The 26728-nt window shown below is 36.0% G+C and overlaps 1 protein-coding gene across 1 annotated transcript in view; it reads right to left on the bottom strand.

The window, feature by feature from the left end:
- Positions 1-3072: 3072 nt before the first annotated feature.
- SLC15A5 (solute carrier family 15 member 5) overlaps positions 3073-26728 on the bottom strand; it is a 92340-nt gene continuing 68684 nt past the window's right edge. Inside the window, 3 exon segments of the mRNA XM_063115578.1 lie at positions 3073-3220; positions 7764-7860; positions 7863-7868. Of these exon segments, the coding sequence (XP_062971648.1) occupies positions 3073-3220; positions 7764-7860; positions 7863-7868 (251 nt within the window).

The raw sequence follows: 26728 nt of genomic DNA, 5'->3' as shown, positions 1-26728 counted from the left end.
AATGTCTTGAGTTGCAATTTCTCATTTATAAAATGGGCATGCTAAAATGTGCCTACCTCCCGGAACAGTGGTGCTAATCAAACGTGATGATATGTGTGACAGCAACTTGTAAACCGTAAAGGGTGACACAGATATGCGTTGTTATTAGTAGTAGTTCCTTTAACTTCCTTGCTCTTGACAAGCAGGCCTGAATTTTAGCAGCACCTGCGTGCTGTCATCACTTGGCTGCTAATTTTGTTTGAGGTCTTCGCTCACAAGTCTGTGACCAGTAATTGTATGCTGGCATCTCCTGCGGTGGAGACGGTAGATGCTCATTGCCAGACTGGTTCAAGGTACCGACGCGGAAGCTCTGTTCTTGTAGAACAGGAATCCTGACAGTTTTCAGAAGGGGTTATTCTCTCTCCTTCAATTTGTAAATCACACAATATTCATAGGAAACTTTTGGGAATCATGAGCTGTTACTTGGTGGTACTGTTACTTTGAGAGTTGATAAAATACTTTCAGAAACCAATAGAATTAGGAGTTGGCCAGGGTGGAATGAATACTATAAATCAAGATTGGCTGAAGGGAATATGAGAGATAAGGGATTAGGGTGAGTAGAGAGATAACAAGGGGAAATATCCAAGGCGCTTGGAAAAATTTACCAACTTCCAGGGGCACATCTCTGAGTGTTATTTTGTGTTATTTTAAAAAAGTCACTCTGATAGAAGTATTTTTACTCATAAACTCATGTAATAAGAATATGGTTTTTACAGACACAATGTAGTGACTTTTGGCTACATTGGATTGAAATGTTATAAGAAAAAAAAAAGGAAGAAAGAGATTTCATTGTCAGTTGTGGACAGAATCAGATAGGGTCAGACCTGTATTCTGTGGGTCATAGAAAACATTTTCATATACCTTGCTTTTCAGGTCTCGATCATGGACAGAAATAGAGCACAGAAGGTGCTTCTTAGGGAACACTTCTTTTTTCCAACCTTTTACCATCACTGAAAAATGGAGATGAGTGGCTGGGCATAGACCCTTGGCACCAAGTGGCTGGAGTAAATGGAACACTGCAGGGACATGGAACCTTGCCCGCCACTGAGCATATTACTGGAGAAATACAGTACGGAACCCAGCAGGCTTCTGCAAACAACGCATCCCTTTAAGTTAATTGGTGTTATATAGTAGCTGAAATGCTCCGCTTATTTACAAAGCTACAGATTTATGTAAAGCAAAACCAATTACACTTAATGCCTAAACTATTCCAGGTGCTCAGTGATAATGTTGCTAGGCACTAGAGAAGAAACTGCTGTGTGAATGCATCCTGTTCCGAATGGAAGCCTACGTAGTTACTGCAATTCAGCTAATCACGAGTGTCAACCCCAATGTGAGAATTCTAAGCTCTTTTAGTGTTTGCTTTGGGTCAAATTTATACTTCTGTAGATCTTTCATATCTAAGGATGAATGCAAGTACAATGATCACCTTTTTCTATTATGATGTAGAAATTAAGGAGATGAAGGCAAATTGGGGGTGAGGGGGTGGGGAACAAAGGAAAGCAGACACTTCCCTAACATTGAGAGAGACTGTTAGAATTTTCCACTTATACTGACATGAGGTATTTAAAGGTTTCTTGATCTTTTGGCTGTTCATTAAACCCAAATTTCAAGCTTACCATTTAACCTTTTGCAGCAAGGGAAGCTTCTAAGGCATATCAGAGGTCTGCCTCACTGTTTTGCCAGAGAATGAATGCCTAACAAAGAAGGATTTGAAAAAGTTGCAGGGAAAGAATTTATGTCTGTGAGAGCTAATCTTTTCATTTGTCCTCAAAACAAACAAGCAAACAAACAAAAAATAGTTTGAGTAAGAGAAACACCTGGTGCTTTACAGCGGCTCTTTTGCAATTAAAAATGCGTATTGTACCTAATCAAGTTGAATACGTCTTTTATTCTACAGATCTAAAATATTGTATGTGTGCACAAGGGGGGTGCTTATTTGCAAAATCATTTGCAATCATCTGATAAACCTACCTATCCTATCAAGCATGTACTGTCCTGGAAAACAGTGACTCTCAAACATTAGGGGACCTAAGAATGATTTGGGTGTGCTTGTTAAAACCACCGATTTCTGGACACCTACCTGGAAAAAAATTTGTGTTAAGGTAGTCTGTGTAGAGGCCAGAAAGATTCACCCGAAGCACATGGTCCTCAACCAAAGTTTGACAAACACTGATACAGAGGTATGGAACATTAGTTTTATGTGATTTTTATAAAAAACGATTTTCTACATTTCTTTGCTTATAAAGGAAGAAACTTTTGGGAGATGGTTTTTTGAATGCATCTGAATTAGTAGCAGTGGAGACCAGAAGATGTTAGCTGTAGAATCAGTATAAGAATCTCTATTAGGTTTGGTCACTTACCCTCCTCTGAGCACTCATTTTACTTTCCTTAATTTTTTTCTTTCCTTTAATCTCAATAATTCTATCATTCGCATTTATTTATCGGTTTCTTCAGTAGGTCCCTATTCTCTCTTAGTTAAGAACCTCTGTTTTAGTAACATTGCTTTTGAATTAGAGAAATTTCTTAAGTCATATCTTGACAGTGTAATATCAAGATTATCAATATAGTAAAGTCATATTTATATTTATTATTTTACTCAGATTTATGAAGTATGTGGTCACAATGCCTGGTATGTAATAAAGGCTGTATAAGCATACTAAAAGAAAAACTACTAACATACTGTTATTTTGCTTCTAATGACTCATTAAAACTCTAAAATATACATGTTGCTTTTCATGGCTGAACCTTTAGAAAAGTTGTAAAATAATATTTTTGGCATACAGGAAATTTTCTTGTCATAGAGTAAGTACTTTGAAATTACTTTATTAATTCTAATACATAACATGTTAATACAAAAGCATAATAGTTTACTAAGGGGTCATAATTGGCCTTTGTAAATAAAGTACACAGATAATATTCATTAAAGCCACTCCATATATATTGGCTCTTACACTAAGTGCGTACAGTGTTCAACTGAAGAACAGAACAATGAATGCTGTGCTCAGACGACAGGTGGAGTCAAATGTAGTTTCATAGGGCTGTCTCCCAAAGATCAATACTTGAAGAAAATTCCTGTATACCGCCGTAAAATCTCAGAGACTTTTCATGGAGGGGAAGTGTTTCTTCAAGATTACTTCCACTGATGTTCTGGGCATTAAAATGATTTAGATTACAATATCTAAAAAAGAAAGAAAGAAAGCTTTTCTTAGGACCAGATGTAGATGACTTGATAAATCATTCGCTTTCCTCTTGTGCTTGTCTACCTTTTATGATGGGCTCATAGATACTGGCACAACAGCGATGATTATTTAAGAGCACTGCTCACCAGAACAGTCTATAAAAGGACAAAAAGGAGTTTTAGTACATACGAAGGTGCCTCCTAAGGACCTTTAGATGGCACTCTTTTACAACCTGCAGTGAGTCTCTTCAATGCTGAGAGTGAGAGAGATTGGGAACTCTGAACCTCTATTGCCTTTACAGATTTCACAGTCAGGGCTCATAAAAACTTTATCAGACACACTGGGGATTTGCAAATTTGGTGCTGGGGTGTGGAAAACACCATTGTCGAAGAAGAAATTCATGAACACATTTCTAAACTGCGCACTCTTCCCCCTCAACCCCCAGAAAAACCTGCCTTCCCTGAGTGTCTTCTGAGTACTAGGCACCAGGCCAGGGTGGGATGGAATCATCCCCATTTCACAGATTGGGAAACTGAAGTTCCCAGAGGTTAAATAACTTGCTTAAGGTTCAAATAGTAGTTGGCAGAGCTTGGATTTGGAACCACAATGCGATTATTCTGAATCCTGGCCTTTTCCCTCTATGACACACTGCCTCTAAAGACAAAATATTTTCTTAAACGCTTTTGGGTAAGCTCCAGGAGGACTGGAATTCCAGACTACTTTCTTACTGCTGTATTCCCAGTGCCTAGACCAGTGCCTGATACGTAGCAGATGTTCAATAAGTATCTGTTGAATGAACAAATGAATATGGGTTATGAGTTCAATTTTATCAAACACACTAAAGTCTCTGGGGTCAGCCATCGATTTTTGGTTTGTGAGGGTTTTAAAAGCTAATTTTACCTTCTTTTCCTTCTAATTAGATAGCTAAAAATAACTGTAAGTGAATGAATACTGCCTGAAAACTCTGGTCATTTGTCTCTGATTTATGTCACTTTCGATAATCGTTACAGGTTATGCACAAAACATTACTAGTATCTTTGACAAAGCCAGTGCAATGATATAGACTTTGTGAGATTTGTCTTACAACACTGGAGGGACAGTGGTGTTAAGTTTATAAAAACACTCTCCTGTGACACTCCCCAAACATCTGTAAATTCTTTTTATTTTAGCATCCAGTGTGGGATATGTATTTGTATTAAGCACTGTAGACTTGTTTACCTAGTACTTGTCAGCAAGAAAAAGACATTTCATTTGTCTACTTCCTTTACCCCTAAACTGGAGAGCCTTAGATGTGACATGTTATCATTGAACCATTTCAGATTTGATTGAGGAAGACTTCAATACAGACAGAGGCAGGGGGTTGCTTTTTTTTGTTTGTTTGTTTGGTCATTTGGTACATGTGAGAGGTAAGTCTGGTGTGGCATTCATGGATAATTCCTAACCATACACAGCTGAATGTCTCAGTGACCTTGACAAGATTAGTTTGATTCTAGAATTTATGCTAATTGTGTCACACTGACATGAGCTTGGTGGTGGGGGTGCCCCTTGGGTGCTAACACAGACCTAATGCTACCTGTGTATTTGTGAGGATGTTCTTTCATAATTAATTCACTGTCCTCAAGATCCTGGGGACAAGAATAAGTTGGGACTGCCCTGTTCTGGATAGATTTGCCATCATTGTCTGGGTCTGAACAGATAAACCTTTGGGTTTGATAAAAATTGGATTGTGATTAAATGTGTACTGAGATCAAATACTATTTGACTGCTAAATATTAATCTATTTCAATCATATTGTCCCTGAGACATCAGCGCTTTCTTCTGGTTCTTTGCATACTTATTGTTCATTAGTGTTTGACAGTAGCAGTCAGTGTAGAAATAAATCAGAGGACAGTGATCTTACTTGCTCAGGTTCCATTGTTCCCTTGCCCAACTCTTCTGATTTGCCCTGTCTAATCCCGATGGCCAGCAGGTCCCAAGGCCACATGAGCCTTTGCACTGATGTAGTTGGTTCTAGCTACATCACCTCTAGAGGCAAATTTTCTAGGCTCTTTTTCTCTTCTGAAATGTGACAATCATTTTTTTCCTGTGGGCGTGCTGATCAACAGGTGGTGGTGGGTATAGTTACTTTAAGTGAAGGGACTAGTTTTCCCTCAAGCCAACCAGAGTGAGGGGTTGTCAGAGAACACGAAGAGGGCTCTCTATGGCACTTAGAAGCAGCAAAGTACAGAAGAATAGGAGCATGGGCTTTGGAAACAAACAAATTTGGGTTTGAATCCTAGTTGCGTGAATGTGGTCAATTTACTAAACTACTTTGCACTTAAGTTTTCGTATTTATAAAGTAATGTGATAAGATCTATGTAACAGGGAGGTGGTGGAGATTAAATGAGGTTGTTCATGTGTGTATAGCACGCCCAAGACACCCAGGGTGCTCAACACATGGAAAATTAATTTATTTCCCTCCTGCTTTGTTTCTTCCTCTTTCTCTTTTTTCCTTCCCTAAAAAAAGTAAGTAGGAAAAAAGAGAGTAGGCAGGAGATAAACATTTGGCAAGAATCAGGATTTATTTCTGAATAAACCCTCCATTATTACTAACTCTCTTCTCATCTTCTGTTCCTCCAATCTCTGGTATTTTGTATAGTTTTATTCTTACCTCCTTATCTCCAGCCCACACCACCATCTCTCACTTCTTTATAGTACTCACTTGCCCCATAGTCACAGAGAAAGAATCAGACAAGAATATTTTAATTTGGGCACTAGAGGTTAGCTCCATTTAGCCTGGTACTTTGCTTGGTTCAACTCTATTTCTCTAGTGCCTGGGACAACGCTTAGCATGTTGGTTGAATGAATGAATGAATGAGTAAATCCCTGAGCTAATAGATTCTGGTTCCAGTTCTAGTTCTACCCGAACTCAGTCCTGAACTTGGCCAGACCTCAGCATATGTCTAGGAGAAGAATAAAAAGGAGGAAGGAGGGAGTGTAAGGCTAGGTATGAGACCGCTATAATTATTATCATTATTGCTAACATGTTTGAGCATTTACTCATTCTCATAACAACTTCATGACAGTTGCTATTTTTACTGTTTCTGTTTCACATATGAAAAAACTGGGGCTTAGCAAGGTTAGACAACTTGCTGAAGTTTGTACAGCTGAAAAGTTGTGGAACTAGATTCAAGTGGGTTGACCCTGGAGACTGCCTTTTAAACTACTCTGTGAAGCACAGGGTCAAACCTTACAGTATGATAAAAAGTAGAAACAGAGACAGGACAAGTTTGTGAGAATTGGCAGGTGGGCAACACTTACGTGTTTAGAGGCAATGGATGGAGGGGAAAGGGTCCTTGCCTTCAGCCTCGGTTGTCATTGCCAAATCTGCTTTGCTACAAATCTGAGGAAATTCCTCTTTGATCTTTCTGAAAACTCTCTGATTCTCTAATTTGATTTTCAGTCTAAGAATGAAACTGGCATTTAGGGGAATTATAGGTTGTGGAGGATTAATTTGATAGCTTATATACTTTGAAGGGTAAGAAATGTAAAAATTTAGGGAGCCATTGAGGCTTGTAATTTGTCATCAATTCTGCCTTGCCTGGGTTTAAGTGCCTGTCTCTTACAGTGGACCATAAGTTCCACTAGAGCAGGAACATAGGTGGCACCACATATTAATTGACTTATTGGCTTTGCATCCTTCTGGTTTACTACACTGCCTATCATGTGGCTGATGTTCTGAAATAGATTTGTTAGATGAAATAATTATTTAGGCAAGGGACAAGTGATAATGAGGGGAATAATATATGGCTAAATGACCAAATACATAAATGAATGTAAGGAAGTGAGGAAAATAAAAATCTGCTTATTTCCTGCTTTGCGACAGACATTGTGCTTAGCCCTTTATGAAAATTCATCCCGCTAAAACCTGTAAGAGATTAGCATTATTGTCTTTATTTTACATGGGTGAAAACAGAGACTCAGAGACATTAGGCAATTAATAAAAAAGTACAAAGCTATCCAAGACTATGTCAATGAGAGAGAGAGATAGAGAGAGAGAGAGATGGGCTAGCAATGGATGGATGGTAGATGAAATGTAGTAAGCCACTGAATGGTCTCAGGTGATTGGCTAAGGGATTTTGCACAGTTTGCTATTTACCTTGAAATGGTCACTGCTGATTTAAAGGCCTGAATAGATCCAAAACTCAAGTGTCATTAGATTTCTAGCTATTTGTTTAATGATATTTGCTTTTAGTGGTAGTGACTCACTCGTTCTTGTTATCGATACAGTTATTTCTGATTCTAAAGTGGTATTGTATAATGGAGAAGAAATCTTGTTTTAGAGCATGTTGTAGAATTGAGTAAAGCACTATTTTATTATGAGGATCAATGGAAAAAGTGAAATCCAAATTGAAATTTCTTGCTCTGAATAATATGTTAAATTTCTCTAATATGTTAATTTGTCCAGGCATGACATATGGGATTCCTGTTGGCTCAGTGACGCTTCCCAGACCAATATTTTATGGACTCAGAAGTTGTTCATCTTACCACACACTTACTTACCTTTGTGAAACACTCCAGAATCCCAGGACGTTCAGCAATGTTAACGATGCCAGGAAGAAGAAGCTTTCTAAATTGCCTTTGTTTAATGTGTTTGGAACCAATTGCCTGTTTGGAGCAAATGTAATTGTTATTCAACTGCAAAGGTCTAAGTTTCTGTGAATATTTTATCATTCTGCAACTCATAGAGCTTTATTCGCTTCAATAATATCTACAAAGCAAAAAAGCTCATCTGAAACCTCATTGTCAACATTTATTTAATTCTTCAGTTAATAGTAAAATGATAAGCAACGCACCCCAAATGTTTTGAAGATCATAAAAAACCTCTTAATTTACATCACACAATATAGGTGTCTGAAGAATGGTTTGCAAAGATAATCCGAATATGCTATTAATTTATTTACAGGAACCATGTTTGTTTTATTCATCCTTATATTTCTAGCACCTAGAACAGTGCCTGGCACATAGGGATTGTTTGGTAAATATATATTGAATAAATGAAAAATATTTTCCATAACCAGGTAGTCTGTTGCATATACTAATTGTAATATTAGTGAGATAATATATGTAGATGATGGATGTTACATTATTTTGACAACTTTGATAAATGTAGGGTTACCTTATGATAATAGAACAGATCCTATTCATCAAATTATTGCAATTTCTGATTGACATGGAGATTTTCTTTTGACCTGATGAGTATTCTTTCAATTTGATACACCCAAATAAAGGATTCCTCCTTCTTTATGATGTCATATTAATTATATATTAAACTATTCAGGATTCAAGGTAATTGCTTTAATTTGCTCCTAAGTCTCTGTCTCTGTCTCTCTCTCTCCATATCTATGTCTATACACACACTCAATTTTTCTTCAATGGGTTTTCATATATTATTACTGAATATATTATATGAAGTATAATGTATTATATATATTTTATACACAACACTTATTTTTAGGCAGTATTTTAAAGGCAGCAATGGGATCTAGTATTACCAAATATATTACAGATACATAGAATTACACAGTGTTTAAAAAGAGAAATCTATCTTTATACAGAGAACTTAATTCAACTGTAGTTCTGAATGAGTAAAGTATTTCCCCAAAATGTTATGCATTGTGAGAACAGGAACTGATCATCTTTGAGCACTCAAATGCCAATGTTTTGGCATTTCCCTGCCTTTTCAAAGGAACAACTCCTGCAACGGGTGGTGAAGAGAAGTGCAAGATCAGAGCAGTCTATGTGCCAATAGATTGATCTTCAGACCCGTCGTTGGCACATGGGTTATGGGTTGCTTCTTGGACTGGAAAATGGGTCTTGGCTCTCCCATACTTTTAAATGGGATTTGGATTAAATGCTCTGTTTAAGGTTGATAGTCAGCAAGTGCATAACTATGACAGTTGTGATTAATTGTGCCACTTCCCATTTAACTTCCCAATGACCATTATTATAGACCAACCATGAAAATTAGCTGTGTCCACTATAGTCTTGGGCCCATAAATGAAAGCTAGTACTGACTTTAAAGCTATTTTGTAAGTTCCACTTCCTCACTTTATTAATTTGTGTTCTACTACAATGGAAATTTGTGGTTTTATTGCTGTATGGACATGATGCCTCCCTCTGATGTTTAGGTGAGTAGTTTCACTGAATGTTTCCCTATATGGTAGATATTGTGTAGTCCTTTTCATGTGTATGTGTGTGCTGTGTGTATGTGTGCACATGTGTGTGTGTGTGTGTGTGTGTCTAGGAACTGAATATTTGATTGTACTTGAATGGGGGGAATTGAGGTGGAGGTCAAAATAAGGTGAGATAATATCCCACTTATTCTCAGGAAGAACTAAACCATCCTGTTAAGCCTATTCAAACAGCCCGATTTTCTTTTTCTCTTGAATTAATATCCCAATCGTATTTCTGTCCTTTTCATTTCACATCAGCACTTTGCATGTCTTGCGATTATACCATTTTATCACCGAGTTTCTCTGGTTAGAGGAGTTGGCACAGAGTATGTGGGGCTTCAGAATTAGCATGACATTAATCCTTCTTGGAGCATCAATTTTGGTCCATAATAAGAAATTGAAAAGACTACCTTTACATTATAGCAAAGTCAGATGAGGAAAAAGAATATTAATTTTGTAAGATCTTTAAAGATAAAATATAACATTTCTAAGAAATTGTGTAATTACAGCAAATACCAGCCTTTCGAGAGTCAGCCCCAGATCCCCGTGGGCATACCAGTGTACTTGCCTCTGTCATTGGGGATGCTGGGTGACAGGACAGGAAAATGTCGTACTGGAAAAGCTAGAGAAATGTAGTGGGAATTTGCAGGTATACACAAAACATTTTGTGAGTGGGGTTATTTAAAAAATAAAACCGAAGATTGCCATATCATCTATTCACCATCAATAACTTTCCTGTATTCCTTTTTAAATATCATTTTTAGTGTTCATCTTTCTCCCTAATGCTGACCTTCATTCTACTTCCATACTTTTGCCTTAAATCAAGCTATAATTTAACATTGTCTGTATAGCTAGGTTACACGGTGAGCTCCATGGTAAAGAGAACCGTCATCTGAATTGATAGCATGGAACAAACACTAGCATCAAGTCGGTCAGAGAAATTTCTCATGAAACCTAAAATGTGCCTTATTTATATTGAGAATATCTATGTATGTAAAGAGACAGCACTGGGTTTAAAAAGATATAGAAAGAGCATGGGCTTTGGAGTCAGACAGTCTTTGATATCAAATCTCGCCTCAATTATTTAACAGTTTTTTTTTTGTTGGGAAACTGAGGCTCAAGAGGAGAAACTTGAGCCTCAGTTTACCCTCTCTATGATGAAGACAACAATACCTCCCTCACTGAATTGTTATGAGAAGTAAAAGAGGTAATGGAGGTCAAGGGTCGGACCCAGTGGAGACACTGTGTGAATGTTAGATTATCACCTCTCCCTGCCCCCAATAGAGGTAACTCACACACATCATGTAGCCTGAGCTTGATCTTGGGCCTGTTTCCTTTCAGATATTTCTTCATGTTCCATGTGCCATTTTTTAAAATCATTATGCCTGGACTGGTTGTAAAATGTTCCATTTAACATTGTCAGTTGACTCAGCTCTTAGGTACTATAACTTTATTTTAGTAGCTTATAAACTTTTATTGTCGTAATTCACATTTGTGCCATTTTTTCATCTGACATTTCTAGTAGCTGATTGAAATTAGAAGCATCCTTGCAAAAGGAGACAAAGTGAAGACTTTAGGTCTAAAATGGGACTAACTAAACTTCTCCAGATCTCAGCTCAGGTGGACAGAAAGGTTAACGACATGAGAAAATATGTGCCATGTTAAGACTCTGGTGGATCATTCATTTCTGCCATTTGTTAATACCCACAGTGAACCCTAGTTATGTACTTTAATAGTGTAACCAGCCAGTTAGCAATACTGTTAGACTATTGGAGTAATAGAGCACTCACATAATATGTGACATTGTTCAGAATTCTCCCAAATATCTCTTGCTCAGCTAGATTTATCTGTTCATTTGAAAATCGTTTTTTAGAAATTTTCACATTCCAGGAAATAGGCATTCCATGTTGCATAACAAAAGAAGTTTATAGATTAGTAGGGGACCTGCAAATGATAATTATTGTGAAGTCTTAGACCGTATAGATACTAAAAATAATATTTCTGTTTATCTTAAATTATTACTGTTGCTTTAGAGACAAAAGGACTACAGAATTATCTAGACTATTTCTTTTATTTCACATTTTAGAGTGAAGGCACAGAACAGTAGAGTGAAAAGCATCACTCAGGCGAGCCCTAATTTCCTCCTCTTACAGCAAATGCACTACTACAGCCCCACCTCTTTGTTGGTGCTAATGGAATGATCACTACCATGACTTGCCTTAACAACTTCTCAACAGTTTAAAAGTGTCTGGATGTCAGTCATCCAAATAGCTTACCCTAAATTTCATCTAAAATACCTTAGACAATATTTCTCAAATCCTGAAACTGACATTCAACCTACTGTGAGATTCTTGGAATAATTTACAGTAAATTTAATGTTTTTGAACTGAATTGAGAGACATGGATGGTGACCCGCACACGCAATGATACTATAAACAGCACTAAGTTGCTAATATGAAAGAGAAATACATTTTATTCCTCTCCTATCTTATACGCTGTAGTGTAAGGCACAGAATTTCATGTGTTGCCTTGACGTTCTGAGCCTCAAAGGGCCCCAAAGGCCCAATGGTGCATTTTCCTGCTCTCATTAGATATGTTCTCCACCAATCAGGAAAGTGTTCCCTCCTGGCTAGTTCTTCTATTAGTACCCAGCCTCCACCTAACAGGTTTCACTTCTTGCCAACCCTCAACATTATTCAAACAAAACAATTATATCCTTCTATGGGCACCAGGGGCCACCTCAACCCTTTGCTACTACAAGGCGTGCTCCCCACAGACCCTGCTTGTTCACTCTGTTCCTGAGTACAGCCCCATGTGACCTTGCATGGCATTCTGTATCTCCTCTATCAGGGTGTGAGTGTATGTGAGTAATAAACTGCCATCAGTCTTATCTGTCCAGTGTCAGGTGTATATTTTCTACCATTTCACACGATCTAGGATAAGGGGTCCCTTCTTCACTAATGGGGTGAATAGGAGGTGATTAGAACATGACCCCACCTCAGAAATCAAGGTCAATTCTAGACAGAATATAAGTAGCTGTTGTTCAAATGCATAATTACTATTTTCTGGGGGGAGGGAAGGGAAAGGGGAAGGAACCCTTCCAAATACCCCCTTATATAACTACTCAGTACCAAGTGTATCTGCTTCTAAGCTGCATCAGAGACTGCAACCTCCATGGGACAAGAAATAATGGGAACAGGACACAGGCAGATTAAACTGTGTCTAGGAAGTGTTGTCAGAAAAGTAAAACCTTAGGGCCGAGCCCGTGGCGCACTCGGGAGAGTGCGGCGCTGGGAGCGCGGTGGCGCTGGGAGTCGCCGCGGTTCGGATCCTATATAGGACTGGCCGGTGCACTCACTGGCTGAGTGCCAGTCACGAAAAAGACAAAAAAAAAAAAAGAAAAAGAAAAGTAAAACCTTATAGGTTGAGTATGAGTTCTGGGAAGCACCACATAGCCATGGATGCTTGAGACTGCAGACTATAATCATGCCATCTGATCCAAGTGTTAGAGAACCTAAAAATGGTGTAGATAAAGTTCTTACTTCAGCCCAGCAGTCTGCTTGCTGCAGTAACATGGTTTTAATGGGGCACTTTAACTGTTAACTTTAGCAAAAATATCCACACGCACTCTCAGTTGGTAAACACTACCTTTTAGTAAACTGAGGATAAGTAAACAGAAAAAAGGCCAATGTGGGAAAGGAAAAGTGAAAATAGTACACATTATAACTGTTGTTTAAGAGAAACACCCCTGACACAGAATGACAAAGCTTAAAATAATAGTAATAATAATAATGATAATAAGGTACGAGGAACTCATAAGACAAAGACAAACACAAAATAGTGGAAAATTGTAATTTTAGGCAAAGTTGAATTCAAAGGGGAAAAACATTCATAATTCTTGTGAATGATCATATCACACTTTGGTCAGTTTTTTATAAAATTAGCAAAAGAGAAAATGACGTAGAAAATTAAAAGAATGTAATTGATAAGAGTTTAACAAAGATTACAACAACACTTATGTCAAGGGTTCAGATCTCTGTACCACCCAGCCCCCCCAAAATAAATAAATAAATAAAAATAAAAAGATTATAACATTGTTTAGCACAAAGAAACAATATACTGACTCAGTAATAAACCAAAACTCCTGGAAATTGAAGATACTACTCATAAATAACTAATCAGTTAAAGAACAAATGAAACCCACAATCACAAAGTATTTAGAAAATTAAGAAAACTAGGAAATTGCATTTTCAAATTTAGGGCTACAGATATAAACTCTACTCAGAGGCACATTTAAAGGCATACAGGTTTTCATTTTGCAAGTAAGGATGAAAGTAAATGAACTAAACATTCAGGATAAAAAAATTACAAAATGAATAAAACAAATCTAAGGAAAGCAGAAGGAAGGAAATAAAGATGAGAACAGGAAATCAATATATTAAAATGTATTAGATTTAATAGTTCTAAGAGCTGATTTATTAGAGGAAAATATAACAAGATAAACATAACTGGCAAATCCAATCAGAATATACAACAAAAGATACAGAGGAGATGATAATGTTTAATTATGAGTATGGAATATTAGTATCAAAAGTCTTATGGACATGAGATGAATAGGAAAACATTAACAGACAAAATTAAACCAAGGAGAAATGAAAACATTTAATGGCCAATAACAATGGGGGGAAAGTTACAAAGACTGATCCTCAAAAGAGACATTAGGATGATCTTTATCAAAATTCCAATGATGTTTTTCACAGAAATAGAGTAAACAATCCTAAAATTCATATGAAACCACAAAAGACCCTGAATAGCCAAAGCAATCTTGAGCAAACAAAACAAAACAAAGATAAGAGAATCACACTGCCTGACTTCAAAATATACTACAAAGCTATAGTAATCAAACAGCATGATACTGGCATAAAAAGAGACACATAGACCAAAGGAACACATTAGAGAGCCCAGAAATAAATCCATGCATTTATAGTCAAGGATTTTCAACAAAGGTGGCAAGAATACCAATGGGAAAAGGACAGTCTTTTCAATAAATGGTGTTGGGAAAACTTGATATCCACATGTAGAAGAATGAAATCGGTCCCTTATCTCACACCATATACAAAAATTAATTCAAAATGGATTAAAGATTTAAATGTAAGACCTGAAATTGTAAAACTACTAGAAGAAAACATAGGTGAAAATCTCCATGACATGAGTCTGAACAATGATTTCTTGAATATTTCCTCAAAAGCACAGACAACAAAAACAAAACTAGACAGACGGGATTCCATCAAATTAAAAAGCTTCTGCACAGCAAAGGAAATAATTAACAAATGAAGAGACAACCCATAGATTTAGAGAAAATATTTGCAGATCATACACTGGATAAGGGGCTAATATAAAATTGCTCAATAACGAGAAGACAAATAACCTGGTTAAAACTGTAAATTAGTTCAGCTGTTATGGAAAAGAATATGGAAGGTCCTTAAAAAACTAAAAATAGCATTACCATATGATCCAGCAATCCCACTATTGGGTATATATCCGAAGGAACTGAAATCAGTATGTACTTCCTTGTTTATTGCAGCATTATTCACAATAGCCAAGATATGTAAGTAACCAAAGTGCCTATCAGAAAATGAGTGGATTAAAAATGTGGTATACATACACAATGAAATATTATTTAGCCTCAGAAAAGAAGGAAATTCTGTCATTTGTGACAACATGAATGAACCTAGAGGAAATTATGCTAAATGAAATAAGCCAGGCATAGAAAAGCAAATACCACATGATCTCACTTACATATGGAATCTAAAAAAGTCAAACTTTAAAAGAACTGATAAGTATGTGAGGTGATGGATATGTGAATTAGATTGATTTGACCATTCCACAATGTATACATATATTGAAACATCACATTGTACCCCATGAATATATACAATTATTATTTGTCAATTAAAAATAAAATTAAATTTAAAAAGGAGAAAGACATTAGGTTCTAAATGCACCTTTTAATTTTCTTGGAAGAAATAGATCTTTCCGGAACATTAGCAAAAGAATTATTATTGCTACCAAATATCATTTGTCACATATATATGTAAAGATGATTTAATATTGAAAAATCTATTAATTAAATACACCATAATGATAAGTCTGCTAAGAAATATCAAAAGTTGATCCCAAGAGCTACTTAAGAAGCATCCAATAAAATTTAACCTGACTCGTTTAAATCTTAGAAAACAAAAAAAATTTTCTTATGATAAAGAATATCCTTTAAGATTACCTTTATGAGCCTACGAATACACCTAATAGAAAAATAAAAGAAATCCATATTAAGATCATGAGTTAGATAAAACATGACTGTCTTCTGGTATTAACATTGCTCTGGAAGTTCTGTATTCTGAGAAAGATGCAAAGCATAGGAGTAAATATTGGAAATCAGGATAAAAAATTATATTTGTTTGAAGGTTAGATAATTTTGCTGAAAACTTAAAAGGATCAACTGAAATACCCTTATAAATTTACTAGGAAAGTTTAAGAAATTGGATGCAAATAAAGACATAAACATCAATAATCTCCCTATATAGTGTGACAATCTCAGTGAGTTGTAATGAGAGAAAATGATTCAGTTCATAATAGCTAAAGGGAAAAGAAATAATAAAATGCTTACAATAACTTCAACAAGAAATGCTTAGAATATACAAGAATATGAAGGAAAGAATATTTTATTGAACTGAATTTTAAACTATGGAATAAATAACGAAGCTGTGTTATGTGCTTAGATAAACCATTAAATATTGCAAAAACTTAAGTTTTTCTGAAATTAACAAGTTTTACTCATTTTATTAAGTATAAATAAGATTGGGGAAAATCGATGAAGTGATTCTAAAATTCATCTGGAAGTATATACCATAGAGAATATGGTTTTCATAAATGAAGAATAATCATAGGAGAAGTATGATTAGCACTAACTGATGTGAAATATATATCATGAAATTGTAATAATTAAAAGGAGGGTGATACTAAAATCAAGAGGCAGCTGAAAGGAATGGGATGGAAAGACATCTTGAAATAGTCCCAAATTTACTTAAGAACTAAGAATATGTATGTGAAACTGATTAGTTTTATTTCATTTACACTATGGTTGTGGAATATTTATGGTCTAATCAACTTTTCTCAATATATATCAAATTATGTTGTGAAAACTGGTTATTTGAAGCAAATAAGTATTTTCTCAACACCAAAATGAAATTTACATAGACGAGAAAATTAAATTCAAAATGTTAAACCATTAAAATTCTGCAACCAGAGATAAATGCAATGAAATTGATCACAATGAAAAAGGTTGATAGATTTAGTTACATTTATCAGCAGAACTTGTATAAAACAGTCATTTATAAAATGAAACGTTGAGTTAAAACTGGGAAAATATTAACAATAAATACGACAAAACGCTTATATCTTTAAAGTTTAAAGAACATATATAAATTAATTAGAAAAAACCCCAAATAAACAAAAGAAAAATAGGCCAAGAACATAACTAAGCATCTCACGAAAGAGGAAAGATAAAAATATTCTACAAACATTAAAAATTTCAATTTTACATTCTAAAAAATATAAGTTAAAGTAACTAAGAGAATATAATTTTTTCCAATTAGATTAATGAAGATCAAAATATTATGCTCAAGGCTGAAATTAATACTCTGGAACAGTATTATCATATCACAATGATAGCATAATTGATGCAACCTTTTGAAAAACAAATTTTGCTTTACTTCTCAATAGTCTTTAAAATATTTACTCTCATTAAAGAAATAATCCCATTTCCAGGATTCTATTCTAAGGAGAGAATAAGTGATGTACCTAAAGATTACACAAAAGAATGCTCACCTTAGTAATGTTTATAGCTTTGAAAAATTGGAAACAACCTAAACATTCCATAAGAAGGGAAAGGTACATTAAGATGTGCGTGTGTGTGTTTTTGTGTATATATATGCTATCCATGCAATGAAACATCCCACATAATTGTTAAAATTGAGCTTTTCTTTTTTGAATTCCAAATGACATGGATATATGCTCACAATATTATTTAAGAGAAGAAAAAAAAAGGAGGAACTTCATACAAATTTGTTGATTGAGCATTCAGCAGAGTTTATTCAGACCCTGATTTTGTTTAAAATCTATATATACACGTGTAAATTTAATATCTATACACACATACACATGCACACAAATAAAAAATATTGGAAGAAAATTTATCCAAATAATAATTTGACAAAGACATCTCAAAGTCTTTTTTTTTTCTCCTTTATCATTTGGATTTATTTCATCATAAATTACCTTTACAGCAAGAAAAATACTATTTTAAAACCACTTCATCATATACACTGGAAAAATTTGACTTCCAAAAATCATTTCTGATTAATTGTAAAATGACAGAAAGGGGTGTTTTTCCATCACTACCAACTCTTCAGCAATTGCATTACCGGAGAGCAGGCCTGTTATAAGCAACCTTGATACTGTAACTTGGAAGTTATGTGCTATTTATAAAATTGTCCTAAGACATTATTCTAAAAATCACAGTATCCCAAATAACAAGAACCAGTCCATTCTGAACCCTAAGATTTACTCCCTTCAGTAATATGTCACTGTATTCTGTACTGAAATCACAGATTTACCAGCTACCTCAAGTATACATGGCATTAAGTGCTACAGTACATTGCTTTTGATTCAAGGCAGATTACTGCTATCTCTTTTTGCAGGAAGATGCAACACAAGTATTTTCCCCTTTTTGCTAACTACTGTTTTATTTTGAACGTAACGGAACTTTGAAAATCTTAAAATGTGCCTTTCGGAATCTCCTCCAAAGATAGTTGGGTACAGTGAGCAATTATGTTCCTTGGACTTTGTTAGATTTTTTAAAAAATGTTATTTCATAGTGCTGGTGATCTAACAACTGTCTAGACTGTTGAGATAATTGAAATGGGTTTTATACGCTGCTTTATTGGAGGCACACCTTCCATTTCACTATGCGCCTTTTGCTTGGGAGTGAAGAAGCAGGCAATGAAAAGGACATAGTGGTAGGTCTCCAGGGTGGATGTACTTCCGCACCACGGGAAATAAACCCAGTGTAGTGAACAGAGCTTTGGAATCAGGAATCCAGCAACATACATAACTTTCTGAGCTCATGTCCCTCTTATATATATGGTGGGGCTACAAATATCTACCCCCAAAGAATTGTAAAGATTTAATGAAATAATATCTTTGTGAAATGCATATAGCAAGTTCTGCATATAACTGACACTTAATAAATGTTAATTTCTTTCCTTCCTCTTTTTAGTAACCCAATTTAAATGCTTCATTTGAGATTCATAGCTCTCCTACCTGAGTTAATTTTTAAAACACATTAATTTTCATGATACCTGAAAGAAATAATACCTAACAACTATATTCTAACTTTGACTTTTCTACCATTTTTAATTTATTTAATAACAACCCAAATTATTATTACACTCCATTTACAGACGAAGAAACAGAGGCACAGAGTGGCTGAACTGTTTGTCTAAAGTCATCTAAAGGAGACAGAATAAATATTTGTTGAATGAATGGGTGAATTGAGATTGGGCCCCAGATCTGCACATGCTCAATACTTTCTTTTAGATAACAATGCTTTCATCGTGACTTTAATTTGCATTTTCAGGCCTTGGGAATTGTGGATAAAAGTGAAATCAGGTTGCTGTTTCCAGGAAGGGACACTGTGTCTTTCACAATCGTAGAGAAATCACTCGGCATTGTTCACCTGAACTGCAGAGAGAACGGGCATGGGTGATATTTGGCATAACGAGCTTTTTTTATAAGGCTGAGTTCATTCTATCAAAGAGCATTGGGAGGTAAAAACCCATCAAGATAGTGTGTTCTCATGATGATTTCAATGAATTATCATGGAAATGAGTTTTAGAAGAGAGGTAATGCTTTGTGATAATAGCCCGATAATGCCATTAGCTATGAACTGTAATTGTAATAGCATTAGTCAAATGAATATATCTGATATTAATTTGAGTGTCAAATATTTCTACAAGGTTCTTCTTGTTAATTAAACATCAGCGTTGGTATTATTAATTCAGTATCTAGCCAGTGCTTGCACATAGTAGGGACCCAATAAGTATCTGTGGCCCGGATTAATAAACCAATCTCTAAGTGGAGTTATTTAAAATAGTAAAATATTGAATTTAAGTAATCTTATGGATATAACAGGAACTGGTTTTTATCCCAGTATCTGCTTGTTTGTACAGTCTGTTCCTCATTTGCAACTTCAGTTAGCTAATGAGGTAGATCGATTAATTTCAGAATTGGGGAAGGAAGCCTTTCTCATCTGTGTGTTTGGGGAGGAATAGTCTTTTATCCCAGATCACCTTAATTCAAGAGTACAGTTTGCGCCTTTCATCCTGTGTCTCGTGGTCCTTAGACCATTTTAAAATCTACCAGACATCGTCATGCCTGCATCGAGCACCTGAATATCACCGGGCAAAGTCATGCACTAGGTCGTTTGGTATCACTCCTGGTGATCCCAGCATCCGCTGCCCCCGATCTTAACACCTGCCTTCTCAATCATCTTTTCTTGCTCTCACAATAACAAAGTCATATCCCCCTGCTCGTCCCACTCTGCATTGTCACCTTCGTCCTCTCTGCTCTCACAGATGGCCTGCTGCATACTTCACACAGAAAATGGGGGCTTCAAAGGGCCCCCCCAGCATCTTTTCAATACCAGAACTACTCATGTTTGCACCTGCACCCTCCCCCCCTTTCTCTCTTCTGTTTTAGTGCAGGAAAGAAGTATCCACCTTCCGATAAAATGTCAATCTCTCTGCGGTGCTTCCTGCCTGAGTCCCCCACCTTGATCCTCGGGGCCTTTCCTCCTTCTTTTTCCTGCGTTCCACCCTCATCAGTTAAATACACTCAAGCATTTCTCGAAAATAAAAAAGTTTCTTGAATCCACACCTAAGGTTCCCAGATAAAATACAGAATTCCCAGGTAAATTTGAATTTCAGGACAAAAATGAATTATTTTTTAGGATAAGGCTGCCCTAAATATTTCGTGAATGATTTCTTCTGTATGTCCTTAGTGTTGCATGGGACATACTTAAATAATAAAAACTTACTGGTTGTTTATCTGAAATTCAAATTTAACCGAGCATCCTGTATTTTGATTCACTTACGAGACAGTCACCGCACTCCAATCTGGTTTTCATTCCCATCTCACTACCGCAATGGCTTCTGTTAAAGCTATTGGTGACCATCATGCTCCTAAATCTTATGGACACTGCCTGTCCTTCGTCCTACCTGATTCCACAGGCGCACTTGATGCAGTTTACCATTCCCTGCTTGAAACAACCTTCTCTCATTTTCAGTAAATAGGAATATACACATACATCTGTGCGTATACTTATTATATGTTATATATGCATTATTATCTGAGTATAATTCTTCCCTCCTCACCACCTCACTGGCTGCTATCTTTCTTTCTTTGGTGCGCTGTTCCTTCTCCATCTAACCTCTAATGTTAGGGCTTTTCAGGTTTAAGATCTGGGCTCCTTTTCCTCCTTGTTCTTAATATTCACACTAGGTAGTTTCATTCAGCTCTATGGTGTCAAGCATTATTTTTGTGCCAAAGATTTTCATATTTATACATCTAACCAAGACTTTTTTTTCTGAGCTCCAGATATTTCTATTTGGACGTCTCACAGGTATGTCAAACTTCTAGTGTTAAAAAGAGAATAAATGATAAATTAAAAAAAAATTTTTTTAATAAATGATAAATTTTAAAATCTATTCTTCTTCCAGTATTCTCCATTTAGTAAACAGAAGATTTGCCCCCTGACTCCGCCCACAGTTGCTCATGGCAGAATCTGGGATGCTTTCCTGATTCTACCTCTAAAAACTAGCTTATATCTATTCACTTCTCTCCATCTGCCCACTTCCTCTATCGCTACTCTAGACTTTCTTGAATTACTTCAATTTTACCCATCCTGCTTCTTCCAAATCATTCTTTCTCCCTTTCAAATTATACTGCATCCACAGTGATCTTCTTAATACACCAATACATCATGTCATTCACCTGATGCCTTTATGATTTCTTATTGCATTCACGTTAAAAAAAATTCTTGTAAATAAAGTTCCTGCATGATTTTGCCTCTATTGCCCCAACTTGACTGCATGCCATTTTCTCCTTTTCTGAATATTTTCAGTTTACTGGCCTTCTTTGGGTTCCTCTTATGCTCCCAGAAATTCTTTATTTCTGAGCCTTGGTATATATTCTCTGTACCAGAAATACTTTGCTCTTATGCACAGTACGCTAAACGCCACTCATCCTCCAAATTTCAGCTTCAGTGCCATTTCCAGATATTCTTAGTGTGAGCATTCATGTACATTTGCCATGCAAAGATGGCTCCATTAATGACATGAAGCCATGAGGCCAGGAAGAATCTCAGAGCTTTATTGGATCTCATCCCCATTGAAGTCATACAGGACAACTGTGCTCTGCAATTATAGAATACATCCTTTTCAGAAGAAATAGTAAAGTGCCATACCAAAACATCATACCCATGATATTTCTAGCTCATTTGGAAGATGTTGAGATCCCACTCAAATTACAATAAACAGCCACAAAATTATTATTTTAGTGCACCTACATTTACCAGGTGATTTATACCTATTTCCTTTAGTTCTCATAAACATCTTAGAAGGTAAGTTATTAGTGAAGAAGAGAAGAGACTAAGATTCCAGGGGGTGCTGTGGAGACAAGGTTGAGGATGTAGAAGAAATTGTATCTGGGATACATAACACTATCGGTGAGCAGGACTCTGCATTTAATTCTGAGGATTTGCTGATGGGAGCTTCTGGGGACCTGCTGAGTTAGCCACAGGGACATTGGCACTAAACCAGTTGACTAATGAACAGAGTAGGGCCTAGGTGAAGGAGGATTATGATAGTAGCTGCTTTTTTTCCACCCTGGGTCTCAACATCTGTAATCTCATAACCCATGGGAAGCTGGACCTGAGGCATAGATCTGAATCTGAAGAAACTTATTTCTTAGAAAATAAGAGTGGGCTCATGAAATCCAGTTTGAATACTTTTCCAGATGCATAAATATTTTCTTCTATCAAGTTTACTGCAACTGCAAATTCCTGTTTCAAGAGTGACTCAGTGATTGACACTGACATGACTGTCAGTGGCCTCAGTAATCATAGATATTTAAATGAGAATTTTAGAAGATCTCATTTTTAATTTAAAATGATCTTGATGGGAATTAAACAGCTAAATTCTTTGCTCCTTTCCTGAATTCTCAGGGGGAGGGACTAGTGGGGACAAAAAGATATACAGCTTGACCTCTCGATTCTGCCCAATTACCCTTTTTCTCTTAGACGTTTTACTTTGGATCTTTCAATCACCTGCCTGCCCATAACTAAGATGTCATTTTTTACTGAATTCTATTTTGTTATTTTTGTCAAAACGTAAGCTTGAACTCATGAGTGCAAAAAAACATTGATCTTGTTGCTAATGGGATATAGTCAAAATAAGCAGTTTGACTGGCTTCCTCTCGCCCTTATATTAGCATTGCCACTTGTAAACTATTTCTGAAATGATTAGTGTAGGAGGATGGGTTTAGTCTTGTATCTTCTCCTTTAAAGCACTCCGAGTGAGAGATCCCAGAAGGATCAGTTTTCTCACTTGTACTGAAAATGTCACTCTAACAGTTATCTGTCTGCACAGTCAAGTTTTGAGAAATCTTTTGAATTTACCGCATTCACACTATTCTCCATCATGGTGCTAAAAATGACTAATGCAGCTTGGAGACTGGGAGACTGTGATAGCTGATCTTTGCCAATCATACACGAACACTCACACATACTCACATGCACACATGCTCAGCTGAAATGAATTCTTAAAGGTTGAAAATATCCTATACGCTAAATGGAATGCTGAGAGATGTGGGGTGCCCAAATGTATATTATAGTGTTGGTTTTATTATGGTCGGTTCTATTGAATAGACTGGTTGTTTGACTGAATAGACTGATCTTGTTTTTAACCAAATGGGTCATTATAATGTCTGAATTAATTTTATACATAGATTTTTTTCTTTTTTTCTTTTTTTTTTTTGGTGGCTGGTGAATTAATTTATTTAAAAATAATCTCTGGCTTTGAAAATTTCAAATACCTTATTTAATTTTGTCTTCTTATATTCTCTGAGAATAGTGAAGTACATCATTCCCTTTTTAATTAAGAGGAAACAGTCTTAAAGAGATAATGACCTGCCCCAAATCATGCTTATGGTCAAAAGGCCACTTTCTTTTAGGCCCCTAATTAGTCATTATAAGCCAGTATAGGATCACTAGAACCAAATCATCTAAATGAACTTCATTTCTTTTTTTGAGGAATGCTATTCTGATGGTTAAAGGGACTGTCACAAGCACAGATATATCCTACTCCCAGAAAAACATATGAGAAAGTTTCCTGTGATGTCATTTAGAGAATGATAGAGAAGTGAATGGACTGAATAATTAGTGATTGAGTGAACTGGGAGCTGATTACATCCAAAAGGGGAGGATTAATTGATTGTCATTAACTTGCAATAAGTTTTAGCAATTTTCCATAAGACTATTTTTGGTCCTGTCCAATTCAACAATTTTTATCAGTTACCTAGAAGAGGTCTAGGAACTTGCTTACCAGATTTGCATATAATACAAAGCTAGTAAGGAAGTAAAGATTAGTAATTCACTACATGACAAAGTGAAGTTTCAAAAAATGTCTGTTATGTAGGAAGATGGGTTGACATTTATTAAAGATAAAGATAAAGCCTTGCACTTAATTAGAAAAGTAATTGTGATAAAATGAGTTGAATTGAGAGTGACTGCTAAAAAAAAGTTTCAAGTTTTAATGAAAAAGTCAACACAATCTTCCTTAATGTTCAGAGAAAGGAGTGTGCAGGTTGATAAAAGTAGCATGCCTATCCTGGTTGTACCCATCTTGAGTATTATGTTCAATTTTGGAAACCATATGTTAAAAAAGATACTGACAGATTGTTGTTTGCTTATTGGATTGGGAGAAAGTGAAAAATTAGGGAATCATGCAATATGGAAAAAGTGGGGTGGTTTGTCTATAATATAGAAGGGGCTTTGATTACTGTCTTTATGGAGCACTTGCTGTGTGTATTAATTACTTAATCCTCAGAACAACATGATGAATTATTTATTACCATTACTAACATGGAACTAAGAATACATATCTAGACGACCTGAATTCAATTTGGGTGGTCTGACTTCAGAAGCTATTCTCTTAGCCACTATACCACATTATTTCTCGAAATATTTATCAAATATTTGAAGGTTGCTATGTGGATAGAAAGTTAGAGTTATTCTGCGGGGCATAGTTATCAATAGATGGGCAGACTCGGGTTATATCTCATAGTAGAGAAGTTTTCTGGACACTAGAAAATGCTAATACATCTTCTTCTGTTAAAATGTTAGACTAGACTATGTTACTAAGGTAACATCCCACTGCAAGATTCTAATTTACTGACTTGATATACCACAATATTATTATGATCAGAAAAAAACCCTTAAAAGGAGAAGTAACTTAAATTAATTGGTGGGAATTTAAATGACGTTCTCTTGAGCACAAGTTTAGAAAGTGCCCCACCCCACATCCCATCTTGCTGAGAAGTCCTAACCATGTATCCTTGGTAGCCTTCCTTCATGGGCACCAAACTCTGCCAAAATTATATAAACTTTTGTTTCTCCATCTTTGTACTCTATCTAGAATATTGTCAATATTATACTATATGCAGATCTCCTTCCAAGGAGGAAGTTAATATTGCAGAAATAACAAATGTCATTAAAAAGCCCATATATTTGGGGACTTTTAATAGTTGCTTGGTGTATTAAAATCAATGTTGGAATTGGTTTCAGAATGCTGAGAGGGTTATATCTGTCAGACACTAGTTGTGATCTCTGGAGCACTTAACTTTATTTCTTCTGCCTTAATTTTTACATTTAAAAGATAAGGATAACAATATTATCACCTTTACAAGATTATTGTAATGAATGCAGTAATGCTTGTATGTTGGTAATGCTCTTACCAACCATACTATGCAGATTTTCAATAAACATTTCAGCTACCCGAGAATGTTTTTGCAAAAATTGTTGGGTGCAATAAAGAATTTGCCTGTCCTGGTTCCTGGGAGGTAAATTCTAAATTCTTTGAATTTCCTTAGTGATCAAAATGTCTTTGCTATTTATGGGGGGCCTCTCGGACCCCAACTTATAGTTTACACTAACGAAATGACTCAGAATTAGGGGCTGGCCAGCCAGAAAGACTGACCATGTGATTAGAGGGTTGAGCTTTGAGCCACATGTTATTAGTCCAACTTCTGGGGAGGGGAGGGAGGCTGGAGATTGAGTTCAACGACATGGCCAATAATTCAATCAACAGTGCCTATGTAATAAAGCCTCAGTAAAAATGGTGGACACTGAAGCTCAGGTGAGCTTTCCTGGTTGGCAATATTTTTCATATTGCCCAACGTTGATGTGCTGGGAGGATACTGCATCCCTGACAGTGCAGGAAACTTCACTTCTGCAACCCTGCCAGACCTTGCTCTGGATGCCTCTCCCTTTGGCTCATTCTGATCTGCATTATTTTGTTATAATAAAGACGTAATCACAAGTACTGTGCTTTCTTGAGTTCTGTGAATCATTCTAGCAAATTATCAAACCTGAGGGAATCTGTGGGAACCGCACATTTATAGCCCCTTTGTCAGAAATGATGACAGTCTTGGGAACCTCCAAACTGTAGCTAGTGTCTAACATGAGGGTAGCCTTGGGGAGAGCTTAACCTATGAAGCTGGTCAGAATCTGGGTAAGTTGCTTAAGCGTACATGTGAAAAATTTAGATTTATATAAAAGATAAACTGGTAGTAATATTTGACTTTGCAGTTCGTCTAGAAGAGGTCAAATGTGATTTGATTATAGAAAAAAATTTTAAAGCAAATTTTTAGAAACATCTTCACTGAGTAATTTGAAGAAAGAAAACATATATTTAACACCTAAAATATTTTAGGTATTGAGACAGGTTATAAGTTTACAAAATCATAATGCCAGTGCTTAGTCTCTCGTTTACATATGGAGAATCAGATTACCAGAGAAGTCAGCAACTTGCTGCAGTTCACAGAGTTGGTTATGGCAGTTTGGATTCACTTTCTTTGAGGACTGGAATCATATCTTACGCAATTCTGTGCAGCACA

Source organism: Cynocephalus volans, chromosome 12 (assembly GCF_027409185.1).
Source record: "Cynocephalus volans isolate mCynVol1 chromosome 12, mCynVol1.pri, whole genome shotgun sequence".
In the NCBI taxonomy this organism is placed as follows: domain Eukaryota; kingdom Metazoa; phylum Chordata; class Mammalia; order Dermoptera; family Cynocephalidae; genus Cynocephalus; species Cynocephalus volans.
Note: the sequence above shows the minus strand (reverse complement) of the source record. Positions and strands in the feature narration are given on the sequence as shown.